General features: G+C 38.3%; 1 protein-coding gene across 4 annotated transcripts in view; it reads left to right on the plus strand.

The window, feature by feature from the left end:
• Positions 1-26,459, plus strand: part of osbpl5 (oxysterol binding protein-like 5) — a 61,899-nt gene that overhangs the window by 10,322 nt on the left and 25,118 nt on the right. For 3 of the 4 annotated variants that reach the window (XM_081355581.1, XM_081355582.1, XM_081355583.1), the window contains exons 2-6: positions 18,151-18,307; positions 21,101-21,174; positions 24,690-24,770; positions 26,070-26,171; positions 26,252-26,455. In XM_081355581.1, coding sequence (XP_081211707.1) covers positions 18,172-18,307; positions 21,101-21,174; positions 24,690-24,770; positions 26,070-26,171; positions 26,252-26,455 — 597 coding nt within the window. In that variant the 5' untranslated portion in view covers positions 18,151-18,171. Of the gene's footprint in view, positions 1-17,826; positions 17,848-18,150; positions 18,308-21,100; positions 21,175-24,689; positions 24,771-26,069; positions 26,172-26,251; positions 26,456-26,459 lie in introns of those variants that run through there. The other variant, XM_081355584.1, reaches the window with a different exon arrangement.

Genomic DNA, 26,459 nt, shown 5'->3' on the forward strand with positions numbered 1-26,459 from the left:
AGAGTAATTAACTTTTGTGTAGTTTTAAAATGTTGTTCTGTGAGATCAATCTGTAAACCTTTTAATGGTGCGTTCACACCGGACGCGAATAGCGCATCAGGCGCGAGTGATTTCAATGTTAAGTCAATGCAAAGACGCGTTACGCGCGTAAAAAATTCCTGCGGCGCGAATGGGGCGTAGAGCGCGGCGCGGTAGACGCGAATACGCTTCATTCGTCAGCCAAGTTCGCGCGAATGACGCGAATTGCGCGTTAAGCGCGTTACGAGCGAATTATTTTATTAGTGCTTTTTGTGCATTCACGCGTTTGACGCGAATTCATGTCTGCCGCCCGAGTTGAAAAATCTGAACTTCTGCGCCGCGTTAACCAATCAGGAGCCTGCTTGTGGTGAAGTGTCACGTGGTGAAGTGACAGTTTATAATTTTATTTTATGTTTGACCTCAATAAATTATTTTGTAATATTACTAAAATGCACAACAAAGCAAATCTTTCACATAAAAACTCGATTTCAATATATGAGAGATACTCATTTTGTATTGAATGCTATTTATTCCATATCTATTCTAGATTATAAACATTATTAATCTAATGTAAAGACAACAAACACAATTTAGTGTATAAAAACTTTTTTTTTTTTAAATCACAGGACAGGTTTCACTTTTGGAGGCTGGCTCCATTTTATTATCAAAACAAAAATAAATGACAGATTAGGTGCGGGCGAGGGTGAACCTCGCGCCGGGCTGTACAGCGTGGGCTTGTCATGCAGAGACCACTCGAGGCCGAGGCTTATACGGCCTACGCTGTCCTCGTCAGCGTCCTCACCGTTAGGTCCACCAAACCTACCTCCTGGAGCAAATTGTGAAACTCCTGAAACCCTCCGGAGGGTCTGGTGGACCCGAGTACAGCGACGATGTCCCCTACGCAGCTGTTTCTGCTCTCCAGAGCATATACGTGCGGTGACTCTCTTGATTAATGCTAATGCTCGATAAAAAGATGGCCGCCAACAGGTTTCGAAACTTTCCGGATTTCGCCTCTGACGCGCGTAAATTTCGCTTCAAACTTTTGATTTTAATGCACACAAAGTGGTCAAGCGTATAACTAGACGCGGCAGGCGCGAATTTGACGCGCTATTTGCGTCCGGTGTGAACGCACAGTAAGTCTTTATTGGTACGGTGTAGGGATGTGATGGTGAGGATTTTCCCACCGATTAATCGACTTGTGTTACCTCCGGATGCTGCCATTCATAAGGCAAAGTTTACAGATTGCCTCATTAATGTGTAGAGGTTCCATATTAGCATTAGTTTTAAATCCAAAACATTGCCAAATAGGCACTTTTACATTTAGCTTTGAAACCAAATCTTCCGCCATAGTCTTGTCAGTCAGCTCATCTCAATCTCCTCACGTGATAAATGAAATCTGTAACCATTGTGCTGCTGAACACTGTGTAACACCGACTATTGCAGCAAGCCTAGCATGGTGATATTTAGTTGAGTTCATGGCGAAATAACTACTTTAACTAAAGTAAGTAAGAAACACCCCTCTCCCCAAGAGAATAATATGAATTCTGTTCTCAAGTCAGTTGCAATCAAGTTTCACGCTCGCGTTTATGCAGCAGGGAACTGTTTTTTTAAAGGTGCTGAGGGACATGAGGTCAATTCTGCTTTCGAGCTCGCTGAGTGAGAAAATATCACCAGACGCCATTTCAGCCTATCAGAGGAATAAGAGGGGGCCGGCAGCTGCATTTCCCCTCAGTGTTTTTGTATAAGGCTCACAGGAATGAGAAATGCTTCTGATTATCTCTGCAGATTATTTTATCTAGACACATTTCAAAATGAAACTTACCGCACCGATGGTTTTTTGCTGCTATTGTTTGCTCGTGAGCACATTTTTAAGGAATTCAGAAGGGGAAACAATGTCAGGAACAGTGAATAAGGTGAATCAATCCAAGCGTAGTTTAACTTGAACACATTTTGAATCCAGGTTCCACCAAAGCGATTCCTCCAGGATTTATTGTCAACCGAGACTGTATGTTTTGGTTGTTTTGTTTGGTTTGTAAATGGGGCATCTATAATCATTGACCGAGCAAGCGTGATTTGTGTTATGTTTACAAAGTTTTATAGGACGTGGTCAAGGTTTCATGGAGTTGACTTTAAAAGACTTTGAATAACTGTGTGATAGGTTAGTAGACAGGGCTGTTGTCATGTTAATTTTAGCGGTGATCATTTACTCACCCACTTGTCGTTCCAATCCAAACCTGTTTGACTTTCTTCTGTGGAACACACACAAAAAAAGATATTTTGAAAAATGTCCACGCAATAAAAGTCAGTGGGATCCAAAACACTGATTGGACCCCATTTATTTGTATTGTATGGACATTTTCTGTGAACATTGTTCAAAATATTTTCTTCTGTCTTCTGCAGATGTAACCAGTCAGGTTTGGAATGATACGAGTATGGATGTGATTCTTAGATTAAAAAACAAAAAAATTAAGCAAACTTTGCATTGTAAGACTCTCGAATCGAATCATTATAACTAGCAGCTCACCAAAAAGGCAGGGTTGACTTGGTTAATGATGGCCTTTACAGATCGGTTAATGCTATAGTGAGCTATTATTTGAGCAAACTATCACTTTGTAATACTTTAATGACAGTACTTTGGTGATGTGTTTTTTTATTGTAGGAAATGGGGGAAAACACCCCCATGTCATTATCAGCATTGTTGCTATCAAGCAGTTCTGGCTTCTAACTTTCTTCTGAGTTTTCAAGCCAACAATGACTGATGCAACTCATTGATTAGATCATAAAACCCCTGACTGAGACTATCCGTTTGACCTTAAAGGAGTTTGAGTTAAAGGAATAGTTCAATCAAAAATCTAATTAATTTAGTCATCCACATACTGTTTCAATCCCATATGAATGTCTTTCTTCTGTGGAACACAAAAGGAGATAATTAGTAGAATGCTCAAGCTGCTCTTTTCCATAAAGCAGTGGCAAGTTGCTGTTTCATTCTAAAAAGAACAAAAGAATACCATAGAAGTACATAAAACGTAGTCCATATAAATGGTGTGCTATATTAATAGTACTCGTATCATTTTTTAACTCGTTTACTACTTGTTTTGTAAAGAAAAATGCAGCTTGGACGGAAAGAAGAAAATTATACAGGTTTGACATCAGGCTGAGTAAATGATTTTTGTTTTGTTTTAGATGAGCTGTTTCTTCAAAAATCGTTATTCGTAACGATTGCTTTTAGATGGGCACCCAGTGGGGGATCAGGTTCAAACAATGGCAAACCACGCAATGGTGACCAGAGCAGATTATTAAATGTGTACAGTTTATAATTCCACCTCCTTTCACAGTTTAATTGAGTGTTCGCCCACAATACATGCATTTGGTTTTATCCACACTTCAAGTTACATTAGCATTCTCTGAAACCAAATGACCATGTGTTAATTATTGCAGTCCAGAGCTGGTTTCTATTCACCATCATTCAGTCAATAACCTCAGAGGACATCAGGACAGAAATAGACATATGCCTCTCTGGGAAAAGGGCACTAAAGGTCAAAATCTTGATGTTTTTTCCATCATGTTAAAGATAGCCATCAGTGATCACATCCATTAGCATTTGTCCTCTTTCATGTCAGATTATAAATCATCACATTTTAGGTAATCCAAACTCCGCTTTAACAGTTGAGCTGGTATTTGCTGTATTATTCTATCAGCACTTTAACATGTGAAAAATTCAGATTAATCTAATGCAGCAAAAGACTGTTCTTTTTGTCTAGGAAAATCTGGAATTTGGTGTCAGTACTGAGTGTGCAAGCGCATGTCCAGGCCATATTTCATCCCAAAACCAAAAGAAAGAAATGGGATTTTATTTTATTTTATTTTACTATTAGCATTGTTTAAGGGCATCATTTCATTAATTGATCACAATTAGGTACAATTGTCATTACTGTAATATGAAAAAAGTCATTAATGTGAAAGAGTCATGTTATTTAAATGTTAGTATTTATAAAACATGCAAGTATTAGTTGTACCTTTTATTTATGCTGTTATAAATGTTTAAATATGCAGCGTGTGTTACACAACAACTGAGTTTTGGGGACCTGAAAACACAAACTTTTGAAAACTGGTTTCAAAGTGCAATTTTTTTTTTAACGAAACCATTATCTTCTCCGTGTAAACAACAAAATCCTGAATTTGTGAAAATGGTGACATCATGCGCATGCATATTACATGCTCAATCTATAGGCACGAAGTGTTTCTTTACAAAGTGGCATTGCCATCTACTGGCCTGGCATGAATAATACAGCGTTTTTAGTTGTTTTCACGAATTCATGTGAACAGTAATCATTTTGACAAGATTGTCATCTGTACGCGAAAAACGCAAAGGAACAACTTTTCTGTATTTAGTACATTGTTGGTGTGTAAACGTACCCTAAAACACTTTAGTTTAGAATGCAATTATGTTTAGCACTGTCCTTGATTGCAATTAGTGCTGATTGGAATGTGAACGGGAAGGATAAGAAACAGGGTTTAATTTCGGAAACCTCAAAAAACTGCAGAAATTAGGCTATGTGGGGTGGTAGAAGAGGGAGGGAGATATTTTACTGAAGTCTTTGAATTCTCTTTCATTTGCTTTGACCTACATAAGACACATTAAAGTCTGTGTTAAATAGAGTGTGTGATGTGATTGGGTTATGATGGAAAGACACAACCTGCTCAAAATAGTGCTGAGGTACAGGCATGGCACCATTAGCTGTGCTCTAATGCAGCACACGCCAATGAATAAATAAAACTCTTAGACTAAAGCTCTACCTCACTAGTGGACACAATCGTGTTTCATAAGAGCCTGCATTCAATACTGCAGAGCTTGTGTTGTTTGGTTTTTCTCAATACCTCAAAAAAATAGTTACCCAAAAATGCCATTATTTACTCTCCCTCATATCAATCCAAAACTGTTTCCCTAAACTTCATTCTGTGGATCACAAAAAGAGAAATGTTGAGGAATGTACTGGTCCATGCAATTTTAACATTGAGCTCATTTTTTTGTAAATTTGGAGTGCTGTCAGTACAGAGAACAACGACAAAATTCGGTGTTGCCTACACCATGTTATCCTCTTTTTAAAATTTGCACCCTGTTGACTTCAATGGGGCAAGTTTTAAACCTGCTTTTAGCCTCTTAACATCCTTGATGTGTCATTACAAGTGCACAGCTAATGTGAGTGATTCCTTCAGAGTGAACACGGGTGAATCTGACTACAGTAGATGTGAAAGATATGTATAAAAGTGATGTTAATTCAGCCAGCGCACATACCTGTATTTACATCCCGTTTTCGGTCGAAGTCCACTGTAGTCAATTGTCGAGTTCACGTGCGTGATCATAGGTAACTAAACCTATGCACGTGAACTCGACAATCGACTACAGTGGACTTTGACCGAAAACGGGAAGTAAATACAGGTATGTGCGCTGGCTGAATTAACACCCGTGTTCACTCTGAAGGAATCACTCACATGACCTGTGCACTTGTAATGACACATCAAGGATGTTAAGATGCTAAAAGCAGGTTTAAAACTTGCCCCATTGAAGTCAACAGGGTGCAAATTTTAAAAACAGGATAACACGGTGTAGGCAACACCGATTTTTGTCGTTGTTCTCTGTATTGACAGCACTCCAAATTTACAAAAAAATGAGCTCAATGTTAAAATTGACCGGAGTTCTCCTTTAAGAATATATTTCTGTGGCATTCAGGGGTTACCCTGGCCTTCAAGAACAACATTTGCTCAGTTCCTTTAAGCGGCTGTGTCCCTGAATAGCACCTAATCAAGCCTCTCAAGGAACGTAATTGCTGCTTCTCAGACAAGAAAGTCAGAATGAGCACTGTCAGCCCCCAGGATGAAGGTACAAGCTAGTTGAGAGTGACCTTGTTATTGGTCATGGCAGCCCATGAGGCAGAACACATCATTAATGGAGCCGAGAGTGCAGGGGCCTTACTGTCAGTCTATTTAAAGAGACTCAGTGGGAAGCCAATGTTTTTAGACTTTTCCCATGTGAGGGCCCAAAAATACCACCCTGATCTCCATTTAGCACACTTGAGAACCTTTAGGTTCAAACTTCAGTCCGACTTAAGCATGCTAATATGAAGGTATCGCCTTCAGGTGTATGTCTTAAGCCGGTTTAACCAGTTTAAAATCATGATGGGTTAGGATTTAAAAAAAATGAAGGCAGCAGCTATTTGCACTAATAGCAGTATTTTCTGTGCACTAAGTGTAAATAGTTGTTAGATGCTATTTATACTTTATACAGATACCCCACCCCTAACCCTAACCCTACCTATTAAACACAATTCCCACTATTAAATACCCATTAGGCACTTAATTTCCACTTTTCAAATATTTCAGAATTCTTATTTAAAGTAAACTCCTCTCCAAGCTGATATGCAATGGGAAAAGGGAAAAGAATGAGTTCGGAAAAAGACGGATTGGAACTCAGGTCAGTCGAGTCAACAGCTGACGTCACCAGCCGTACTTTCCACACTATCGATCCTGTTATCAGCGGGTTTTTTGTCATTTTGTCTGGCTTAGACAGTGGTGGGGGGCGGGGTTAATGTAAATAGCCTCTGCCAACAAGGCAGCCTATTTGCATTGGGTGTAAATAGACATTCCGTTTTCTTAACTTATAAGAAACCCAACACCTTGCCCTGGTTGTTTGGTATAGTTTACGCTCATGCTAACCAAACAAAAAGGCAATATTATTTTTGACCAAATTAAAGTCATTGGTAATTTGAGGGACAGGATATTCAATTACAGAAAAAAATCTGGAATTAATTGGATTTTGAAAATTGGATGTTAAAGTAGTTAGTAAATTTATGCTATTTTTGATTTATCAAGTTATTAAAAAACAAAAAACATTAAAAATGGCATCAAAAATTGTACAACTGTCATACTGAAGAAAAAAGGCTCATTAAAAGAATTAAATTCTTGAAAATGAAATGCCCTATTTTTATTTATTAGAAAAAGAGATAATATATAGCTGAAAAGCTGAAAAAAGTTCAGCTGTATGCAACTTCATTTCAGTTGTATGCAAAGAGACTGAGTATGCATTTCTGTTTGAGGTTCATTCCTTATTTGAGATCTTCTACTTCGACTTTTATCCCTGCTTCTGAAGAAATGTGATTTTGTGAACTTGCCAGTGACTACTTTTCTGTCATGAGTTTTGGTTTATGTCTTCACCCACTGGTTCCTGAAATGACCTTGACGGGTATTATGGATGAATGCTGAGTTAACTTTTTGAGAACCTCCTGTGGATATGCCTATGTTAAACTTATGAGCTATTCTAAAGACTGTATCCTGTTTTCCCAGTTGTCCTGCACTCTTTGAATAAAGCTCCCGCACCTATGTCTATACCTAATCTCCTCTCTATAGCATTGTTACAATTGTAGGATGGAGTATATAAAATTGATAAATAAAATAATGTTTTCAGTGCATTCAGTAATTTCTTACTCTTAATACTTGCCTATATTTAAAAATCAAGTCTACTTTTCTAAATCTAGTCAAATTGAAAAGGAATATTGTATTTTATATATGTTTATATTAGGGTATCTATACTTTTAGTGAAGTGTTTGATTTGTGTACTTCATTCACCACTGGATATCATAGCGAGGACCACTGTAGACCCACATAACTGTGTGTCAAGGTCAAAAAGTCTCTCAAAATATCAGATATTTTTCATGACAAGTCAAGTTAGATAAGGTAGTAAAATTTAATTTGGTGTGACTCCCTAAAAGCATAATAATTCCTGATATTGGGAAAGGAAAAATAGGTAGAAAAAGTACTCTGAAAAGGAAAGTCATTTAAGAGTTAGAACAAGCTATTACATTTTGATAAAAGTTTTTTTTTTATTATTATTATTATTATGTGCACCGATTAATCATGCACAATAAGACCAGGAACGTGTATTGAGGAAATTAATTTGATCAGTTTGATTACATGTTGACTTTGTCAATCCATTCACCATTTAACTAAATCCATTTGTACATATCAAAGTCTCCATTCTTTATGTTTCATTCAGTCCTATGTATTTCTTTCTGCTTCAGTGGAAGCTTCGGTTTGTGAAAATGAGGCCACCACACGATATATGTCAAAGACCTTGTGTTGTGAGATATGTCATGCTCTGTCTGCTGCTGTGGTGCCAACAGTAGTAAATAGGTCATTTGGCCAGGCTTTAAATCCAGTGCTAGGAGTTGGATTAAAAGCCCAGTAAGGGTGGAGATTATCTGAACCCAGCAGGCGTGAAGTCCGTCTGTACACTGGGCGGTCCAGTGATCCACAGACAGACGTTCACTCAGTTGTCAAACAGGATCATGTCACAAAGCTAATGGATATTGGAGGGGTGAAAGCATGGGGTTAAAATTTGCTTAACCCCTAACACCCTGAAGGCAAAAAAACAAGTTATCGTCAAGTGCATGGTGTCAAATTACGAAGAAAATAGGTTTTGATTATGTGTGAACTAGGTAACAACTCTTCTGAGAAAACTCCAGAAAAGGAGATGCAATTTATTACCCTTTATTCTCAAAAAAAAAAACTCCAAACAAGGGAATGTTTTACTTAACATAAGAAATAATTACATGTGTAAACGCCACAAAGCATAGACATATTTATAATTACATAGAATAAGTAACAAGTAGTAAGATCCTAGTTGATGAGTGATGATCTTCCAGCACGGTTTCATCTGTGCGCTCCTATTCTATGGCGCACGGTAAATCAAGACTTGTCAATCTGAGGGATCGATCCATTCCAAGCACACGCAAGCTGTAAGAGAGTGGAAAACATTGGATCATGATCTCAACGGCGTGTTGGCAGCGACTTTTTACGGTTTTACATCACGTGATTTATTCTTTTTTTTTTTTTTTTTTTAAACCAGTTCAGCGAAAATCCCACCATGCAGGCAATTCTAGATTTCATCGGTCATGTCAATCACTATACTGATTGCCTACACTAAACACTGATCCCTAAACCAACCCGTCACTGTAACCTTAACCAATGAAATCTCTGCAGGGCGGAATTTCTGATGAACCGGTTTGGCGGAAAAAATCACGCTTTCACGTCATAAAAATTTGTGAGATCGACCAACTTAAGTGACTACCAATCGAGTCACAGAGTGTAATTATCCGACCGATACTGATCTGTCGGAGTATCCATAAATCAGTTCCTTTATAATTGCATGTTTCAATTCATTGGTAAAAACCAGCGATTAAGTTGTGTCATCACTCAGAAATAGTTATTTTATGTTTTAGTAAAATACCAATTAATGTAAGCATGGCTGTTTATTAAAATCCATTTTTATTGGTGCATATAAATAATAAATAAATATCTTAAGGACCATATTTACCAACAGCTTGTTTCTAATGTTAAATGAAAACTTTGTAAATGTCTTTGTGTGTGGCACAAAGACCTGGATAGGGGATTTACTACGGTTTTCGCTAGTCAATTTACTGGTATTATTATTTAACGCACCAAAAAAGCGCGTCTTAAACCAGACGGTAATTTGCGCTGCTCCTTGGTCATTATGGAAATGATCTGACTGCGTCTCTGTTCTTTAATTTGTCGTCGTAATTAAGACGTCAGTAGCTTTCCACTCCCATCTGAGCTTTTTTGGAATTGCGCTTTCACGCCAATTTGCCCTGTTTAGTAAATATGGCTGGTTTACTAAATCTTTTCATTTAGTGAAACTCTGTTGAACACATGTGTTGATTATTTTTGCCTAGATTCTTTCATCATACACTAATAATTGTGCGGTTTATTAGTCTTTACACACACAGGAGAACTTCTCACGAAAAGTTTCCGCCTGCTGGAATTCGCAAAAAATGCGTATGCACATGAATTTGTTCTCAAACTCGTTCTAATGTTAATGAATTTGGAGTATTATAAATGAGCAACTGCAAGCTCAAGGTTAGTAATTTGCATTAAACAAATGACTAAATTACCAAAATGACCAAACCATCTCTATATAAGGCCTTAACACACAACCTTTCATTAACGGTAAGCATGCTCTCTAAAGATGAGTTCTCAGCAAGATTATCATCCTCAAAACCAGTTCAAACACAACAAACACCTTTTATACAGGCCAAGACATAGATACTACATACTTGCGATTTTATGCAAAGGAACATTGCAATAAGAATCTGAGCTAAAAAGTGTATTAGGCAAAAGTGTTCTCTAACTTCATTCTGGTACTTTTACACTGAGATCCATTTAGTTGTCATAGCCGTGCTAGCTAGCTGTGTCAACCTCTCTCGGGATTTAGTCTCTTTGCTGGCTTTGTTCATAAGCGATTAAAGATGTCAGCTGCCAGGATAAAGGCTGGTTTTCTTCTGAAGTCTCAGTAGGGAGTGTTTTGAAGCTGCTGTGGAGTGCCAGACCTTAAATCAAGAGTTGCCGGGTCACAGGAGGACGGACGCTCGGGTAGGCTGGGCCAACGGTGGCTTGGCTTCGCTCTTGTTGTTCTGTTCAGATTTTTACCATTCATTTACTCATCTCAGTTTAAAGATTACAAGAGTGGATCATAGTGCAGGCATGCAGGGTCAAAACCCTCATCAAATTATGATGACTGCCAGCTATGAATGGAAACATCTAAACAATGGCTGTTTGCACGAATCAGGCACGCACGCACAATGAGCCTTTTTACAGTTTTTCTCTGTAAATATAGAGTGACTCCAAGAGTGTCACAAGAAATGAATGGCTCGCCTGTAAAACTTTAGGCTGTTTTTGTATGAATAATGGCAGTGTATTATTTTTCCTGACACTTTTATTGCAAACCACCACTAGATCTGCGCTTGTTCTCCTAAATCTAAAATTGAATGTGGCAGTTTGTTAAATTTAGAATTACAATCATTATTAGCCATGCCCATTTCAGTGTAGGAATTGTCATTTCAATAAATGAGCTTTTGAAACAGTCCATGAAATGCCCCTTGGCCAATCAGCCAGGTCTTTGTCTCACAAAGACATTTTTATTTAACATTACAAAGATGTCATTTTTGTAGGCAAATTGGTTTAAACTTTTATACCATTTTTAAGAAAAGTCTACATTGAATGACTGAATGAAAAATGTGATGTAACCATCAAATGAAAAGTCTTAAAGGCACAATATGTAAGATATTTGGATTCAAATATCCAAAACCCACTAGAATAGTGTTATGTATTTTGTTGACTTGTGTACTTACATTATCCTAGAAATAAGCAATTTTAACCAGGACACGGATGGTGTCATCGTGTCGCCGGTCAGTGACGCCATACCTGCGTTACCCTCGATTTACGGTTTTATTTTGCAGAAACCATGGAAACGCCAAAGACGCTTTAATATATTATATGTTTTATTAGACAAGGGAACAAATGTTTGGATACATTTAAAGACAGAAAACGTATCATTGTTATAGCTCAACACTGATTTTCCGCCTCAGAGAAAAACACTTTTTTGTCAAGTGGCTAACATAACATAATCAGATGCAGCTTTATTTTTAGTAACAGTAATGCAGCATTTTCTACGTCATACAATATGTTTTAAAATTAATTGCATGCAATTTAACAACGCAAGCCATCCAGTATTTATTAATATGATATTCTAATATCGATCTAGCTCAGTAATGTTATAATAATAATAATAATGCATTTTATTTAATGGCGCCTTTCATAAAACCCAAGGTCACCTCACAAGCAATATACAAATCACTACATTAGACAAAACACACAACAAACAAGCCGCATAGATAAAGTGCAGTAAAGACTCAAAACATGTTATAAAAAAGCCTGTATAAAACATTTGTCTTAAGACACGTTTTAAAAGTCAACAAGCAATCGCTATTGCGAACATCAAGGGGAAGAGAGTAGCTGCCCGGTGGGGGGGCAGCATAACTAAAAGATCTGGCACCCATGGTAGTTAGTCGAATCCGAGGTACCACAAGAGAAATTGAAAATGAAGATCTGAGAGCACGTGAAAGAGTGTAAACATGGAGAAGCTGAGTAAGGTATTGGGGTGCAAGATTATGAAGTGCACGTAAGTAGATTATTAGTAAGTAGCAATATCTTAAATTCAACTCTATACTTTACTGGAAGCCAGTGCAATTGCTGAAGAACTGGAGAAATGTGCTCAGTAGAAGGTAGGAAAAGACCCAGTGTGTTTGGCAGACATGTAAAGTTGGGTGTCATCCACATAACAGTGAAAATTTAATACCATATTTCCTCAAAATATAACCAAGAGGGAGCATATAAATATTGAAAAGAAGCGGGCCCAAAACAGAACCCTGGGGAACACCAGTGGTGACTGTAGATCAGGGGTGGGCAAACTACGGCCCGCGGGCCACATACGGCCCGTTAGGCTGTTTAATCCGGCCCGTCGAGTATTTAAAAAATTGTCTTAAGATCGCATTAATTTAGCCTTTTTCTTGCAATACTTTGCGTTATATATAAATTGCGTTGCATATATCTGACAATCGGAATATCAGATATTTCATGCCATAGCTAACAAATGTAAAAAAAGGAAAAATGACATAAAAGCAGATCATCATTCATTCAGCGCTGTTGTGGCTGCGGTGTGTCACGTAACAAGCTAGACGCGTCACCATGGAAACCAAACAGACAGCAACTTAAGCGCATAGACTTGGTGCACGTTAATGTTTTTTCCTTTTTTTGAAAACTCACAGAGAAAAAAATGTTTGGTAACCGCTTGCACACGTTAAGTTTTTCCTTTGATTTTTCTGCTATTTAGTTTTGCTACTCTGGATTTGTGGATGTATCCTCCTGACTGATTCCGTTTACAAAACCTTTATCGCCCGGCTTTCGACTACGCTCCCCTGACGTCTGCCATGTACAGAACCCGGTTTTGTTCATTAAATGTTCTGATCTGCATTTGCTTTTTATGTTTTATTTTATTATACTTAAAATAAATTTGTATATTCGTTTATTTCGTTTTTTTCCAAATTTTCGTTTTTTAAAAATTAACCTCAAAACATAACATGCTAAATGGGGGATATCTAGCATAAAAAAAATGTATTGTCAGAATGTCGTCTCTCAGTTGTTGAATTTCGCGCAGACGTTGCCACAACGTAAATGTGTTTGCCCAGCCCGATCTCATGAAAGTGCGAATACCACGAATTGTATTTGTAGTTCTTATGAAACGCAGTTTTCGCGTGCATATGATACGCACTTAAAGGGATAGTTCGCCCAAAAATGAAAATTCGGTCATCATTTACTCACCCTCAAGTTGTTTCAAACCTGTATGAATTTCTTTTTTTCTGCTGAACACAAAAGAAGATATTTTGAAAAATCTCGGGTAAACCAAACAGTTGATGGACTCCATTGACTTCCATAGTATTTTTTTTCCTACTATGGAAGTCAATGGGGTCCATCAACTGTTTGGTTACCGACATTTTTCAAAATATCTTCTTTTGTGTTCAGCAGAAAAAAGAAATTCATACAGGAACAACTTGAGGGTGAGTAAATGACAGAATTTTCATTTTTGGGCGAACTATCCCTTTAATAGCGTGTAATAGGCACGCACTCTGCACCCCTAATCCTAACCAAAGGGTTTACAGTGCGCAGCATATGCACGCAAAAAAAATATATTTTTGGCGTATAAATGGCACGAGAATTTAAATTCGTGGTATAAAGATACGCAATTTAATGAGATCGTGTTTTATAATCTGCTACTGGGCCGGCCCTCTGTCAAATTTTAAAACCCAGTGTGGCCCTTGAGCCAAAAAGTTTGCCCACCCCTGCTGTAGATGTTCTTGATCTAAACGTTTTAATTGAATATGCTGACTGCGTCCAGATAGATATGACCTAAACCAAGAAAGAGCAGTGCCAGTAATCCCAATAGAAGCTAACCTGTCAAGAAGTATCTTATGTGAGACAGTATCAAAGGCAGCGCTCAAGTCAAGAAGCACAAGTATGGTTAAAAGCCCAGAGTCAGCTGCCAGCAGTAGATCATTGGTTATTCTGACAAGAGCAGTCTCAGTGCTATGGTGGGTACAAAAACCAGATTGGAATTGTTCATACAAGTTATTATTGGAAAGATGTTCATATGGATGAAATGGTAAATTTGAAAAAATTAAATGGATCACCCCCTGGTTTCTTAAGTATGGGAGTAATAATAACAGATTTAAGAGATGGAGATACAGAGCCAGAAACAAGTGAAGCGTGAACAATTTTTGTAATCAATGGCGACAGGGCTGGTAAACAAGCTTTCACTAAAGGAGTTGGTAGGGGGTCTAACTGACAAGTCGAAGATTTAGATTTATCTATCAGACCCACTATCTCTGAAGTAGTTGGTAGTGTAAAGGTAGAGAAAATGGAGTGGGGAGGTGTGTGAGTGATAGACTGACAGGAGTCTTTGTGGAAAGTACCAGTAAGTAATTGCTGATGTACATTTTCAACCTTAGATGCAAAAAAAAGTCAATGGAATACATATCAGATGGCAAAGAATCAGGTGGTTGCAGAATATTGTTTACCACCAAGAAAAGAGACCTGGAGTTCCCATTGCTAACTCCAATTCTGTTGGAGTAGTAATCAGATTTAGCTTTGGACAGTGCATTTTTATAATTTTGAATATGTTCAGAATACATTTCTTTATGAACAGTAAGGCCAGACCTGACGTACAACCGCTCTACCCTACGGCCTTTAGTTTTAAGTTCACGCAGTTCAGGTGTAAACCAAGAAGCTGAATGTACAAATGAAACTGTTCGAGTTTTCACAGGTGCGAATTCATCTAAAATCATGTTCAGTCTATCATTGTAATATGTAACCAGTTCATCAACAGTAGAGAAATCAGATTTACTGGCGAAGATGGCAAGTTCATCAGCAAGAGTAGGCACATCAATGTTCTTAATATTCCGAAATGTGATCTGACAACACGGGTTTACCTTAAAAACTGTCACAAAAGGACACCAGCAGGTGATCTGATATGGACAGATTAGAAACAGTACAATTATAAGGTGTTATACCAGAACCGCAAACAAGATCAAGAGTATGCCCCTTAGTATGAGTGGGGAGTGTGTTAAATTGTTGCATACCAAAGGAATCCAAACATGATAAAAATTCACTTGTAAATGTATTACTGACATTATCTATATGAATGTTAAAATCACCCAGCATGATAACATTTGGAGACATGGAACATAGATAAGTCAAGAGTTCAGATAGTTCAGTTATAACATCATTTTCAACAGAGAAATGTAAATTATAAAACAGCGCTGCATTACCCCACATACGCTTGACTGGAAGAAGCGGAAGCGGTGTCTGCGGCGTAATCAAAGTTAGCAATCGTTCCAGTTTCATACTACAGTAACGTTGATAATCTCATCCATGAATATTATTTCTGTCCGAGTCTAATAACACAGAATCTAAAAACATGCTCATTATAGAAACTTTTGCACTGAAGTCATTGTACAGTATGTGTGAATTGCATTTTTTTTTTTTTTTTTTGAATAACTGATTAGATTGGACAAAAATAACATCATTGACCCCTATACGACTTGGAGTCATTCTGTCCTTTTTGACAGCCTTGGTCGTCATTCATTTCTATTTTATTTTATTGTTTTGTTATCCATGGAGGAAAGAAAGTCAAATGAATATGAAACGAGTAAACAATTTTCATTTTTGAGTGAACTGTTCCTTTAACATTGACATTTTTTTTTGCAAACCTCACCTTTAAAGAGATCTCTTTCGTCATTTTCATGTATATAAAAGGGCTTTTCTACATTCTTTTTGCAGGGTGTTCTATTTTTTTAGTCTATTTAGGATGTGTTTTCATCTCTCTGCCGCTCATAGTCTTATAAACAGAGTAAAACTGAACAGCAGCCAGATGCACGGCCAATTGAATCCATCCCGTCCTGCCCTGAGCTGTGATTGGTTCATCTGGCTGCCTGGCCACATGCAGGGTGGGGTTCATTACCCTGCAGAGCACTGGTGAGAGAAAGAGAGGTAGAGCTGGGTTTGTAACTGTGCACCTTACAGACGGCAGCTCCCACACCCCCCGTCAGACCCACACTGCAGCAGAAAGACTATTTTTAGCTCCTTTACATGAGAAGGAATGATGCTGGGAACTTGATTCAGATGCTCTGCAACTAAAAGCCCATGCTGTTTAGACTTGCTACTTTGATTAGTGTCATCTTATGTAACCTTAAACCTTTCATTTCACAGCCCTAGATTTCAAACCTAATTATCTAAAGAATGCATGTGGGTAATGGAGTGATTTAGTGAATAATTAAAGGGGTCATATAATGGTACATGCACTTTTACAAGTTGATTGCACTGAAATGTCTGTTGGCAGTGCCTGTGCACAACCATCCTATCATGATAAAAATCCATCCAGTGGTTTTGTTTTAATCTCCTTATATGTTTGACCATCTCTGAAATCAAGCCGTTCGATATTGTGACGTCATAAGATCGTACGCCCCTCCCGCTATTGTGATTGACAGCCGTGTTTCAACACAAGACCCGCCCTGAGCGAGCTGTGACAGCCGTCGTCATAGTAGTCCGCCATTGTTGATATGCTGGAGTAGAATGGCGTCTAAGCGATTGTGGTGTTCTGTTCTTAGATGTAATAAGGAACACAGCAATTATTTGGATGTTCCTAAATCTGAGCCGTTATAGATGCAGTGGCTGAGTTTTGTTTTTGAAGCGATATGCCCAAAGGATTGACGCGGGGATTCCCTCACGGGGGGCGCGAATCATTTCACACCAGACAGCTTTACAAACGAGAAAAAACGGATCGGTACCAACGTGTTCCTGCTGAACCTCCAGAAGATGTGAGTGTAATGTTTTATTAACCTTTATATTAGTATTTATATTAATCTTTGCGAAATTTGCAAACCTTGCTGCAGGCTTCACGATGAATGCGTCTAAGGTTTACACTCAGGTACATTACGGCATGTTTTCTATGTACGACCTTCTCAATATAATTCATAATGCCACGTTTATAATGAACAACACGTGGTTATTGTGTTAGAAACGGTGTACGCACAGAACAGAGGGGCGGGGTGAGCAAAGCTCATTATCATTTAAAGACACATGCACTGAAACGGCGTGCTGAAAACAGAGCTGTTTTTGACCAGGTAAAATTAGTGTTTTCTTACAATACTAATGAGAATTTTTAATTAAAGTATATTACAAACTTTTAATTTAGACCCTAAAGAATCAGATTAGCTTGTACAAAAATGGCATTATATGACCCCTTTAAAGGTAAGGTATGTAAGTTTCTAGGACTTCTATTTTAATGATCTAAGCGCATGGTCTAAAAGGATTTTCCTATTCTCTTAATGAGTAATGGGTGTGTTTTGGGCGTAACGTGCAATAAACCAATCAGAGTCTCATCTCCCATTCCCTTTAAAAGCCAGTTGTGCTCGTGCCATGGCGGATTCGCTATTTACATGGCGGAATTTGCAAGCGGAAAGACTGAACACTTTTCTAGCGAGGAAACGGATCTGCTTGTGCGCGAGTTTAAAGCGCAAAACAAACCATCTACGGGACAAGCCGGATTCCACCATACCTTTATGTACACAATAATAATCTTTTACATTGTAATCCTTTTATTTTTAATATTTGGCATGTTTTTGTGCTGCTGCGCATCCCTGTGTGTGTAATAAGCAGATTGTAGTGAACCCGCCTATAGGCGCATATTACTAATGTGGCCTTTAAATAACAAAAAAATACTGTGCCATTGGTTGTGGTTGATTTTGAAATCTGTATATACACATGGATGGACTTATAAGAGTAATTTTCTTGGACAACACATTAGAAAGTTCTGTTTTCTTGCCATTATTTTCTTGTAGATGGCACTCTCCTCACTAGAATCAGGTCAGTTTGCAAACTCACATTTATAGACTTCGTCTTAAAATATTTAGATTCTGTCTGCTGCTCTTCTCATTTAGCATCCATTTTTGTGTTGCATAAGCTTTCTGGAACAGTTTCATCCGGACATACATTTGCTCACACACTCCCACTTTGCTTTGCTGATTATCTATTACCTCTGTTATGGAAAAGGGCTGCATAACACCGCAGCATTAACATTAATTTGTGTGTATGTGTGTGATGATCCATTAGTATTTCAGTGCATTATGCTGCCTCACACTATAATGATATTCCTCCTTTCTCCTGCAGGTGGACAGACTGGCTGACACAATGAAGGAGGAGAACTTGTTCCGCAGACGGTTCTCTCTCTGTCCCACAGCCACGTCACCTCCTCAGATCGACCCGCGTCTATTGACCCGCAACCTGTCCTATGGAGGAGACCATGAACTGTACCCGCTCAGCCCAGGTATCCATTCTATTCTTAAATGTGTGGAAGCATTACATCCTTTGAGCACAAGAGACATGGAGGAGCTTACTGCTTCTAAGTAACTACGGTTATGGTAAACAATTGTGTTAAAGAATTCAAGAGCAGTATGGTTTTTCATCATAAAACCTCATTCATAGTGCATTTAGCTTCCCTAAATATTCCACAATGCAATGCCCTGGCAACCACTTAATCACGGACAAGAAGCCTATAGGCTACGTTGGGCTTCGGGCATGCGCTTAAAAGGACAAATACACACAAAAATATGTCAAAATGCCTGTCTTGGCAAGTTTTAACTTAAACATAGTCGGTTAATTGAAAACTGACTGAATGTAAAAGATTAATATGTATGGTGGAGTCCGGCTTGTCCCGTAGATGGTCTGCTTGCGCTTTAAAGGCCGTGTTGCAGGTTTTTTTTTTCATCGAATTTGTGCTATTTACTTGTTGGTAATAAACATTTAATACAATTATCCATTGTATTTTATGTCGTTGGGTATCACAAAGCGGAATATAATACGAAAAAGTAGAGCGGTTTGCAACGACTCTCCTTTCCCCCACAATGCCATTACGTCACGTTGGGGAGAGAATTTACCAAAGCCCGCGGCCCGCATTGAGAGTGACTAGAGAGACGAGTAGCAGACGAGAGTATTCAGATAACGTTAGCGCAGATTATAGATAAATAAATAGATATAGATAGACAGACAGATAAATAGATAGATAGATAGGCTAGTATAGAGAGATAGGCAGACAGCCAGATAGCATAACGTTAGCAATAGCATAGATAGCTAGCAGCTAGATAGATAAATATATAGAAATATATAGTAGGTAGATTGACAATGGTGAACTACTGTTTGGGCTGGGTGTAAAAACTCTGGATGCTGAGTGAGGCACGTCACATCTGGTGCGGGGTGAGCTCCTCGACCAGCGACCAAAACACACTCACTTCCCTACAGCACAAGCTTTCCAGCGCAGTTTCCATGGGACGGCACCGCTGGCGCCCAGACAAGCACCTGCCAAACACAGCGACAGACATGCGGCGGCTACGTTTGCAACAACATTTTCACCGGAGGAAGAGATAAACGCTTAGAAACACCCATATAGCTAGCATGATGCCTTCTATTTCTAGATGAAAAGAAAAAAAAAGTGGCGTTATTGTGCACTGCTGCTCGTAGACTAGCTCCAGTGCTCATTGCTGCGTTGTTAAATGATAGCAACTCACCAGAACACTTCACCAACTCTCCACTCATTCTCCTCGGACCATGCATTTAATTATTAAGTATTTACGACATTGTGGTGGCGTTCAACTCGTAAATACGATCTATACGAGATGACTTTGAACGCACCATAATACTAGGCTGAGGCTACCTTTCCTCCACTTCTCCCCAACGTGACGTCATCACCGAGTTGCGTAAAAAAACCGTTAATACCAAAAACGTAAAAAAATAGTCTTTAAGGCCATTTTTGGGACATTTTAAAAATGATATACATATCTTGAGTGATTTATGTACCCATTAATCGACAGTGGTTGTTAACCTGCAACATGGCCTTTAACCTCGCGCACGAGCAGATCCGTGTCCTCGCTCGAGAAGCATTCAGTCTTTCCGCTTGTTAATTCCACCATGTAAATAGCGAATCTGCCATGGCATGAGCACAACTGGCTTTTAAAGGGAATGGGAGATGAGACTCTGATTGGTTTATTGCACGTTACGCCCAAAACACACCCATTACTCATTATGAGAATAGGAACAACACTTTTAGACCAAGCGCCGGGTGCGCCGACCATTTTTCCCTGTCGTTAAACTAGCAAAAGTGGATTCAGACACGCCCAAAGTGCGCTTGCGCCCTGCGCTTTAGACCATGTGCTTAGTTTGTTGAAATAGTGCCCTTGATGTTGTTAACATCCTAATGTTATTTTATGATACTCCTAAGCATTCACACAACAGGTGAATATAAATTAATGATGCTAGCATACTGAATTTAACCCAAGAAATAAGTTCTAAATAGTGTTTTATATAACAAGGCAATTGCATTCAACTCTTTATTATATATCCAGGCGCTATACGAAACTTCTTCGACCTCCTACTTGGAGAGAAAGATCGCAGAGAGATTAAAACTGTTAAAATATGACAGCTAGCATCTGGTCAGTTGCTGTTGCAGTGCTGCTCATGTTATCTAACTGCAATTAGAGTCTAACGATCTAACTATAACGGGCTTCAACTAATTAATGCAATAAAATCTCAAAATATGCAGTAATTTCATCAACTTTCCAGCGAGTGTAATTGGGAAACACTGAAATGAATGGGATTCAATGCTGGAACTATTGGTTGTTTGGAACTATTGGTTGCTCCATGACACGCTTTACTTCCGCATTCCTCAATTCCTAAGTGTCAGAACTCTGATTTTAATGGCTCTAGAACAACCTAGCTTCAAACCATCCCTGCCAACCACTCAGAACACCATAGCAACTGCATAGCAATGCCCTGACAACCACTTAGAATATCATAGAAACCACACAGCTACATGCTACGAACAGCTGCACAATAAGGGACATGTACTACAAAAAGAAAGTGTAAAAAAATATATTTCCTTTAATCTTTAACTGAGCTGACTATGTTTTGATATCCCCTGATATACTGCTAAAATGTTATTTACTGTAGAGTTACATGTGTATTCATAGTCCTGTTGATTATAATTTATTGCCCTTGATATTAATGAGGTGTTCGTTTGCTGGTGTGGGTGTGTGCGTGCGTGTGTGTGCATGTGTGTGTTCTCCAGGTAATGAAACGGAGCGGAACGGTTTGCCCTTACCGAGGGATGAGGTCAGCCCGGCCCGGTCGCCCAGCAGCGTGGTGCGTTCATCTTTTGTTGACTGCCTGCATGGAATGTGACGGCAAAATAATGCAGATGGGAATGAAAATTCACTGTACTTGCTGGTTGAAGAGCATTTCCATAACACATCTGTCATTTCAACCCGCTTACTAGTTAACCTTCTAATAGTTTATTTCCAAATGCTGCTAAATGAAAGCTTAAAGGATTCACTAGACCTCTGCTAATGCGAAGCGAAATGACCTGCAATTAGCGCATGTCAAAACTCAACCAATTACAGTCCTCCTTATTAATTTCGCTCAAACTGTTTTACATGCGGTAAAAGCTTTTAGTAAATCAGAACCAAAACAGGCACATATAAAACGCATTTGTCTGCATCATGTGTTTTTAATGGTCGAATCTAGAGTAAAAGCCTGTCATTCATTCACCCATGTGAGACATCGAACTATAACATTTATGCATCGCATTTGTATAAGCCTGAAAAAAAAAAGCATTTAGCATTGCACCTGCAACTACTGTAACTATTAGTTGGATATTCTGATAATATTTTGATTACTTACTATTTATATGGCGCAGTGGTGTGTTGAAATGAGGAGTCAAAGTCCTCTTCTTTTTTTTTTTTATATAAATCAAATGTCTCAGTTACACTTTGTCACATTTTTCTGGTAAAATAAACATTACGTTACATCAAAAGAAGAAGAAAAGAAACTAAATCCACTTTTGTTTTGTATTTTTACATTAACAATGTTATTAATCATCTGTTTAATGTAACCAAGTTTAAATCTCATCAAGTTAGTGCTTTAAGCATTTTTACATTTATTAAAAAAAATAACTAAAGACAGTAATAATTTAAACAAATATTGTTCAGCTATGATGTTCAGCTATTCTTTTAATAGTCAACTTATTTCTGGATCATCAGTTATCACTCTCTATACACTGGTTACAGACATGAAGATGTACCTTTAAGTTCACCAAGCTGATTGCTCACCAAAAAATCTGCCACAAATCATGTTTTAAGGGCATTAAGGGCAAGAAAACAAGTTGTTTTCTTACTTTTTAAATATTCTTCCCATTAACGCCATCATTTTGTTCTTTCAGACGATTCACAAACGCACACAAAAATAAGAGACAGGATTAACAAACCAATTATAGCGCGATGGAGGCATTAGTTGTGTATGAAATCACCCCCGATTCCCTACATTACTCCACTAATAGTCCACTTGAAGAATGAATGAAAACGAGTGAGTGAATTCGGACACTGAGTTCCCTGGAAGGGCTGCCGCTTAGTTGGCATATTTTTTGCTTGCTGTTTAAAAATCATTTGAATGATTAGCAAACTGGCAGCTCCAGGTAGTAATGAAAATATTTATCTTGATCTCTGTCATGGAAACTATGTACTATGTACTATGTACCAATTTTGTAAAATGTAAGGAGTAGAAAGTACCGATATTCGTGTTAAAAATGTAAGGAGTAAAAGTAAAGAGCCAATTTTGTAAATGTAAGGAGTAGAAAGTACCGATATTCGTGTTAAAAATGTAAGGAGTAAAAGTAAAGAGCCAATTTTGTAAATGTAAGGAGTAGAAAGTACCGATATTCGTGTTAAAAATGTAAGGAGTAAAAGTAAAAAGTCGTAACAAAAATAAATAGTAAAGTAAATTAAAAATATCAGAAAAATCGACTTGAGTACAGTAACAGTAAGTATTTGTACTTCGTTACTTCCCATCTCTGTCTGTAAGGCGATGCAGAGTTGTTGACAGACAGTCGCCGAACGCCACACACAAACAGCAGACGTCTTTTATAGGCTAGTTCCTCCTGAAATAAAACAATGAGCTTATGCTGCTTTCACCCCTTGTCGTAACCGTAATTACGAGATGGAAACCTGTGATGTTCTATCCGGAGCGGTTTACATCCTCAGACTCGGATTTGCGTTCATATATCAACACTATCAATGGTGAAATTAATCTGCAGCAATCAGGTGGGACAATTAAGAGCTCTGTAAGTTGATTACATTCATTATTGTAATGGTATGTGGTTTGAGACATGAGGTAATTTAACGCCGTCTCTCGTGATGCTTTTCAGACTCTGCTCTGGAGATGCTCTGAAGGGTGGGCTCTCATGCTTTGAAAGCTAACTTGCTATTGCTAGCCTCTCCGAAAATTGCCTACTGTACATTTAAGGGTATATGGGGCGATTTCGGGCACGGCCATTGCCTCCTCTAAAGTGACTTTCCCCCATTCATTCTCTTACCTCCCACCAAACCTCCCCTTTAGGGGGTCTGTTAAAACTCAATAGGGTCAGGGGAGGCAAGAGAGACAAGGACTCCCGCTACAACTTTACCTCGTGTTGCTGTTGGGACGTAGCCTGGCAAGCCAGACCTACATCAAGATGTTAGGTCTGGAAACTCACCATAGTCACGGCTCAATCCGAGGGGCGGGATAAACGGCTGTCTTCCAAATTCCCTCTGCACGCAATAGGACAGCGCTTCAACCAACCAGAGCGTTTTCCCAACAGCGGAGCTTAGTTGATATATTCAACTTTTGCCATATCTGGCCGGCAAAACGACGAACACATCTTCCTTTTTTTAAGAATGACTTAAGTGCCGTTCTTTGCTCTTTTCTCAAAGAAAAACTTAACTCCAAGTCCTCCAGAGTCGCGGCCAAAGCCGATTCGAAAGACCGTTGTTCTCCATCAGCAGCCGCCATTCTTTGTTTTCAAGTAGCAGCAGCCAGGTAACCGTCGCAACTCTGTCGTGTATGTTAAGCCCGCCCCCGCCTACTCTATACACAACGTGATTGGCCTGACCCAATCTGGGGTTTTGCAGCGAGAAGGTTTATTGAGAGTTGCTAGACGTACCTGGCTGCGAAATACATTTTGCTGCCGCTAGGGTGCGTCTAGATTTCTAGGCTAGTTGGGACGGTGTTATTTTAGAAAAACTGGTGATTTATATACTTTATCAGGTCACATTTTGTAAAATTTGTATTGTTTTATTTTTGGTAACACCCCTGAATATAAAACTGTGAAATAACATTACTGGTGTTATTCTGGACTCCACACTCAATCATCTGGTTTACAGGCTAATTTGAGCCTAAGAGGGAAGTTGTCTTCTCCATGGTTCAACTGACACCCACAGCTGACCAAACAGACCTGCTGCATTTAGCCTGGCTCCTATTGCAGTTAGTGTGAAAGAGTTGTAGCTGGAAGTTGCTTCATTTGAATTACAATTTCTAAATTAATATACTTACTTAATATGATTATGATGGGAAAGTGAGCATGAAACGGCATTCGCAAGCCGTTTTGTTTCCGTAATGTAAGGATATTCAATGAGGGAAAAATGTCAAATGTTATCAAGTCACTTAATAGGTGGAGCAAAATGACTACAAATCTTGTTTTATTATTATTATTTTTTTGGGAATAATGTGCAGTGGTGAATTGAATATTAAGATCATGAACATGTATTAAAAAAGCAAACATGGTCAATTTTGATCTCATGTGAACTTTTTGTGGGATTTTCTGTTTTGCAATCTCTTCTTTGCCTCAGTCGGAGTCCAGAATGTTTATTGGTTTGGAGAAGGAGTCTTCCTCGCCCACGGAGAAGCTGGCAAGGAAAGAATCGCTTAAGGTATGATGTGCTTCCCACTCAAGGCTGAGTTCCTGACCCAGTTTCTCAAAACAGCAGCTTGGTTGCGGTGTCAACAGGTGGACGGCACAGAACCTTCGTACAGGCACTTCCTCTATAAGCAGAGGAAATCCTAAAATATTTATAAAAATATTGAATCCAGCTTTTCATCTGGCTTGTTTTTCATCTTTTTACTTTGAAGTTTGAACAGCAACAAATGTTATCTCACCAAACTTTGCATGTGGCTAGGGACTGGTTAGGGCTTTTTTGTCATTTTTGGGACGGATGTACGGAAACATCTCACTAGAAAGTAGGAACACATTTGCCTCAAATAAGGACCTTTCTTAACATTCTGTTGTGAAAATGTTTTTGGTATTTGAAATTTTCTGTGAATCCTTTAAAAATCTTTATCTAATGAACCACTCGTCCAGTGTTGTTATTGTTAACTATAAATATTAAACCCATTTTTGTTACTTGAAATAAAATTAATTATCAGTATTTGATGAAAAGGTTCAATTAAAAAAATGTAAACAAAAATTATAAATGTTGCATGGCAACTAAATTGAACTACTAAAATGACTAAAGCTAAAACTGAAACTGAAATAAAAATAAAGCTAAATAAAAAACTAATAAAAAGAGCACATAAAATATATTACTAAAACAAAACAAAAAACTGAACTAAAAGTATAAAAAGCCAATAATAAAGCCAATTCAAAACATTAAGAACTACTTTAATAGTATATAAAATAGACTGGTCTTGTTAGTGTTATTACTAAAATAATGAACCTCTTTTTTCATCATCTTTGGCAAAAGCCGTTATAAATTTAAATGTTTCTAACTCTAAAATGTACATAGATTTGTTGAGTTTTCAATCTAGACATTAAAATGTAAGGCCGTCAGTGCAACTCATAGACTCTAATGTTGATTTTGGGTTATCCTTTTACGAAAACAAAAATGATTATGTTCGAGATGAGTGATGCTTGCATTGACTGGCAGATTTCTTCTCCTCAATCTAAAATAAAAGCATTAAAAGCGATTTAAAAATTAAAAGAGGTATATAATTGTTCAACAGAGAATTCATAGAAAACAAACCAAAACTTTTTTTAAATGACTAAAAAACACATCTTTAGATTCCACTAATTTATGCTTGCAGCTACTGTATATCTTTTGTTGGTTGCTCTTTAGTTTGGTGCACTCTAGTGTTCAACAAGGTTTTTAGACATTTTATACGTCTTGCTGCCCACTTACGCCCCCTAGCTGGTGTTTGAGCAATGCATTAAACCTTAACCTTTTATATTGTAGGTTCAGAAAAAGAACTATCGCCAGGAAAAGAAGAGGGTCGCCAATGAACTGTTCAGTGCACTAAAGGATCCAAGTGTGGTTATTATGTCCAACTGGCTAAAGGTTAGTAAACCTAATTGGTTTTCATTCTAACAATGAATCATTTCACAACAGCTTTAAGATGTGGTTCTTGGATGTATCAGATTCGGGGATCATTGAAGAGCTGGACGAAATTATGGTGCATCCTGAAGCCTGGCATTCTCCTGATATACAAGACGCCCGGTTCGGATCACTGGGTGGGAACGATTCTTCTCAACGCCTGCAAACTCATCGAAAGACCCTCAAAGAAGGACGGATTCTGCTTCAAACTCTACCATCCGCTGGATAAGTCCATATGGGCCATGAAGGTTA

This window comes from Scardinius erythrophthalmus, assembly GCF_964197995.2.
Source record: "Scardinius erythrophthalmus genome assembly, chromosome: 24".
NCBI classification, from domain to species: domain Eukaryota; kingdom Metazoa; phylum Chordata; class Actinopteri; order Cypriniformes; family Leuciscidae; genus Scardinius; species Scardinius erythrophthalmus.